General features: G+C 39.9%; 1 protein-coding gene across 6 annotated transcripts in view; it reads left to right on the forward strand.

Moving 5' to 3' along the window:
- The window catches only part of MAP4K4 (mitogen-activated protein kinase kinase kinase kinase 4), a 141,436-nt gene that overhangs the window by 97,060 nt on the left and 38,625 nt on the right, over positions 1–5,751 (forward strand). For 4 of the 6 annotated variants that reach the window (XM_018554137.1, XM_018554139.1, XM_018554141.1 and 1 more), the window contains exons 14-15: positions 2,940–3,026; positions 5,222–5,365. In XM_018554137.1, the coding sequence (XP_018409639.1) occupies positions 2,940–3,026; positions 5,222–5,365 (231 nt within the window). Of the gene's footprint in view, positions 1–2,939; positions 3,027–5,128; positions 5,366–5,751 lie in introns of all 6 variants that reach the window. The other 2 variants (XM_018554135.1, XM_018554138.1) reach the window with 1 other exon arrangement.

The raw sequence follows: 5,751 nt of genomic DNA on the forward strand, positions 1-5,751 counted from the left end.
TATATATATATATATACACAAATTTTTTTTTTTAATATATATTAAAACACTACAAAGCATTGCAACACAAAGATGATTCCCATTTGTACAGTGTAAGTTGTATTGCAATAAGAGATATTATGAACTACTTCCGGTTGTTTGTGACCATATGTTGTGATTTATGGCCTAAACGGTTTCGATACTTCTTTTTTTATGCAATTTTTTTTCTTTTGGCCCATATTACCGTTAGCATCTCCTGAATGATCAGCAGAATTCAGAGTCATGTTCTTTTTCATTAATACACAGATTATAAATAGAACACCTAGTATTTAATAAACTGTTGGGTTATTAGATTTATTTTAATCTACATGTATGTGTACAAATATACACCATAAATAACCTTTGTCACTTTATTTGCATTAATATAAACTATAGCACAGTTTTCCTCCTGTAGAGATAAAATGAATCGCCATGTTTGATTCCAGAAAACTAGTGCCACTTAGTGGCCACTTATGAAATACTTTTATGGCTTAAATTCAAAAACAGAACTAGTCACTTTTGATTATCCTAATGCAACTTGACAAGAAGTAACAGATGATTTTCATAGTACTATTAGTATATGTTTTACCGTCTATGCATGTGAAGTATTTTTAAAATCCACAAGTACAATTTATTAGTTGAGGTCAGTCTTAGTATGATTTTTACAAAGCATGGATCTGTAGTGCTTGACCATTAAAATGTTTTCCCAATGTATGGGATTCCGAATATGGGACTTGGGTTGGTGAGGCGATGCTGGCCATAGTATATAGCTGGAGATTGAATGTTGGATAATTTGCAATTCCTGAACAATCCCTGTTATCCCGCAGTGTGCAATCATTATGCACCCACTTCTGGTAGAAATGTATATGCTTTCGGTATTGGTAATATGCTCAGTGCTGCTCTTATTTTTAGAAGGAATCTGCTGTTAAAACACAAATTCCTGAGTGGCTCTTTGCCCTTACTACATATGGAAGTCTACATGAATCCTGGGTACCTATAATTCATGATCAACATCACTTTGGCAGCAGTTCAATGACATCTAATGTCAATGGCTACAGTAGTCCACATATTTAAGTTTTGTGCAATATTTTTTTTTTTCTTTTAGCCTCCGTTCACACTTGTGTGTCTCCATTTTAATGTGTTTTTTTTTAAGCATGTTGCATTTTTCATGAATCATGCATTTTTGTTGTGGCTAACGAAGGTGACATGAAGTATATGTCTGGGGATGAGGACTAGTTTTCATGCACTTAGGCGCGTGAAAATGCAAGTTACAATGTTTTAATGCATTTCCATTGAAATCTATGGGGTCAAAAACCCACTCTTTAGCACCAAAAGAAGCACCTACACCTTTCCAAAAATTGCACTGCACCATGTTACATTGATGTGAATGGGCACCATGAAGAATTATGTAATTTCCATTGTTGTGCATTGTAGCATGAGGGCAGATGGGTGACAAATTTCACTAGTGTGGACTAGTACAATTCTGCAAATAACAGTGCCATACAACCTGGAAATCAAATAACATCCACTGAAGAGTGGATTGCAGTTTGATTGAAGTCTTGTTTGTGCAAGGGTCAGATAATTCAAATGCTCTAGGATTGAAGTAGCACTAAAGGTGCCCATACACTGCTCGATTCTCGTACGAGAATTGGGCGAAATCCCGCGATCGTACAAGAATCGAGCAGTGTGAACGAAGACGTGCGACCGTTTCTACTGTACGGTCGCACATCTTTTGTCGAACCAACATGCTCGAAAACCCGCCGAGAATCGTACGATTGTCGGCGGGTTTCTAGCCTGCTCGTCCGATAGCTGCGGAACGGGCCGGTGTGCACACGCGCACACTGCCTGTTCTGCATTGCGGTCATCGGAAGCCCGCCCCTCAGCGGGGCGGGCTTTCGATGATCGCAAGTACGATCTGCCCGTCCAAGGTGGGCAGATCGTACGAGCTTTCAATAAGCATACGACCATCGCAAGACAAAAGTCTTGCGATGGTCGTAAGGTGTATGGGCACCTTAAAAGTTCCGGGATTTCTACTATAATTAAATATATGTACAATTTTTGTTTTTAACATCGCTCACAGCTCCAGATCCCACAGTGACACTTTTCTGAGCTTCCGTGTAGGGGAGCGCATGCCATGATTATATCACGTCAAACCTTTACCAGAGACAAAGCAATCTTGAGCTGCGTTGTCAATTACTCGCTTGGTGGAGGAGGGAGCAGGGGAGGGTGCAGAGAGGCATACGTAGTGCTAGTGGGGAGCTCGCACAAAAAGATGTCTCCGGTGGAACCCTGCAAGGGGAAGGAGACATCGGAAAACCAAAACCCGAAGAGAGAACATTTTCAAATGGGGAAAGAAAATCAACCACCGCTTTGGAAAGAAAGGCACATGGCAATTAAAGTGCTGACATCTGCAGTTATATATGAGTTGAGGACCCTCAACACTGCCAGAGGGCTGCTAGTGCATTGTGGCACCTCTGGCAGTGCACATTGTATTGCACATTGCCGGAGCTGTCACTGAACAATTTGCCTTTTTTTATTTTTTTTCTATTAGCTTTTTTAGGTCCTCGCACAGCAGCGTGGTAACCTGCGGTAGCATCCAGGGCATTGCATTTTTTCATTGCACCTCCCATTACACCCATGCTGTGGCGTGAACAAGGCACATTTTGTGTGTCCTAGTGGTGACTTACGTTGATCCAAGGTGGTAGAACACAAGTCACTGCTGTATGTGTGAATCACTTTAAGTGCAAAATCTGCCAAATCTCAACTTGGGTTCAATCAGCGTTATAACGCTAATTATTGTCTTTGATTGCACAAACAATCAGGTGTCCCCCCATGTGTGTAGCTAGCTTTTCAAGCATATGGATTGCCATAAAGTGCTTGAGTTCACAAACCCTGAAGTCTCTGAAATGTTTGTTTGACAGGAGTACATCAGACGACAGCTGGAAGAGGAGCAAAGGCACTTAGAAATCCTTCAACAGCAGCTGCTTCAGGAGCAGGCCATGTTACTGGTAAGAGTGCAGTGATCTGGTACTGGAGCGAATAAGTTGGAAGGTCAGCTTTGTTCAAGCACAGCTGCACAAGCTGTACAAACAATTAGCTGCTTTGGGGAGGGGGGTGTTTTGTCAAGAAATTAGATTGACAGGCACAGCTAAATCTAGCTGCTGCAGATGCATTGTTGGAGTGAGCTGTACTTAGAACATAAAGTCCCATCTTGAAGCTGGTGTAAAGTTTGTGGAAAATATGAATAAAATATTCTTCACAACCTTTTGACCCAACTACCAACAAAGGCACCATGCACTGTTAGCTGCTACAGAATTGTTCTGGTTTTTGAAGAAGCTTTGTGAATTGATTGAATTGTTTAAAGTGAATTATTGGACATCAGTTTCTTATGGTTGGACATGTTTGTTGTTACTTGCTCATTAATCTCTACTGGTTATCTCAAGTACTGTTCCGATCGGATTATATGCAAATATGAGGTCATTTATTGGTAACCTTATTTGTACCCAGCTCAGTTCTGTGAAGTTTCCATCTTGGAGCCTGAGAACTGGATTGCCTCTATTATGTATGTAATTGCCACAACAAGGAAGGTTCTAGTAGGTTATTGCACAGAGGTCAGTAGAGCAGAAAAGGTGTATGTATCTGCACTGCAGAAATTACTGCCACTTCTTTTAACTAATAAACGTGTTTATTATTGTTTCGTTATTTTAACCTCTAGATTTTAGACACAAATGTTAAGCACTTAAAATGTTCTATAACACAAGTGTGTGGCATAAAAAAATATATATATCCTAGACCAGCCTGGTCCCCAGACATGTGTAATGTGTTATTGCAATTAGTTTTATTCTAAAGTACCATCCATACTTCAAATATCACAATTTATATTCCTTTATATGTTGGCAGTTATGCTTTTGATTATCCCCATTGGAAACAGTTAAAACCTGTTATTAGTGGCGATAATAAAAACCTGACAGGTAGTAGCCCTTCCACACTACCCAAAACGTCAAACCAAAAGTAACTTTCTGTCATGCTTGTCATTTAATATGGAGCATTTAGCCGTTTTGGAGCCCACTAATAAAATAACAGGATTGGGCCAGATTGTAATATTATGCAGTTTTCCGAAGCAGTGACTTAATTTACATGAATTGGTTACAGGTCCAACATATTCTGCATTTAATAAAGTTCTAGTACAAGTGGTTGTTTACACAGTTATTGCATACTGAACCAAGCAACACCAAAGTTTACTTGGCATTTCCTCTTCATTCTGCCTTGGAAATGAGCTTTTACATCGGACATATATAAACATGTATGAATGTTAATCACCAGTTGTTTGGTTCCGTTGGGACATTGAGAAGCATTAGTGTCGGCTATCCATAACAATGTCATTTTCCAATTGTTAATTCCTAACATTCGCAATAATGTGACTGGTGGATTCTGATTTCTGTAAGTACCGCTGACACATTACTTCAATTTGATTAGCCACTGCCAATGCATACAGCATTACCAGTCCTAGCTGTAACCTATCGGCTCTTGAGTAACTAGTGACATCAAAAAGGCATGGTGTTGTGTGTGACAGTAACCAGGACACTTTTCTCGGTTTGTGTAGCTGCAACCAATGCTGATAAGTCTATTCATTAAAGCAGGGTAAACCGAAATGTTGGCGCATATATTACAGCAAAGCTATTCGTCTTTTACTGACATGACAGAATCTGACTTGACAACAAATGTGAATATTTTTAATTCCTGTGTTATTTTTTGCAAATCATCCTTTTTTAACTTCACTGAATAGAGCTATATTTGATTTGGTCACTTTATTTCTACCTAGTAACAGCTGGATATTCTTGAAAGTTGTATTGAGATGTAATACCTCTACTTCTGAGTGCTAAGTGTCTGGCTGCCATGCTGAAGCAATAGCTTTGAGGTTTTGAGTTGCTGACATGGAACAAGTATGCTTATCAGTAGATCTAGTTTATCTGCACACTTTTTCTGGGTGAGTGACCCAAAATGTGGAAACCAATGGATCAGCTTCACTTTATTTTTTTATGGCTGTTATCTTGGCTATGTTATGTGGCTGTGCATAATCAGGTTGACTCATACAGATGTACATTTTCAGGAATACAGGTGGCGGGAGATGGAGGAACACAGGCAAGCAGAAAGGCTTCAGCGTCAGCTGCAACAAGAACAGGCATATCTCATGTCTTTACAGCATGATCACCGACCGCAACCACCACAGCTACAGCAGCAACCACAGCCTCAGCAGCCCCCTATGCCACAGCAAGACCGGAGCAAGCAAAGTTACCATGCCCCAGAGCCTAAAGCCCATTATGAGCAGGCCGAACGTGTGCGAGAGGTAATCCTTTAGCTAGTTTGATGCTGAATATGTTTCTCAGGCAGTGCAACCTCATACATATATTGTGAAGAATCTAAGGTGCATCCAAATAAGGAAGATGTCTTTTAGGTACACTTTTAAGGTATAGAAACGTGCGGCTACATGTGTGTTCTTTTTTTCAGGGTTCTTTTCCCCCCTTTTAACTTCACCTGGTAATCCTGCAAATAACACACATTCTGTCTTAGGGATTGCTACACTCGCTCTTTGTATGGAGGGAACCACCTGGGCTGAATTTCAAACATGTTTTTCATCTCCACTACATGGGGGATAGGGTGTTTAGTAGTTTATAAAAGATCACATTGTTTTCTTTCAGTCCATCTCATAGGATGTTACTATATATATATATA

This window comes from Nanorana parkeri, unplaced genomic scaffold, assembly GCF_000935625.1.
Source record: "Nanorana parkeri isolate BGI_ZX_2015 unplaced genomic scaffold, ASM93562v1 scaffold143, whole genome shotgun sequence".
In the NCBI taxonomy this organism is placed as follows: Eukaryota; Metazoa; Chordata; class Amphibia; order Anura; family Dicroglossidae; genus Nanorana; species Nanorana parkeri.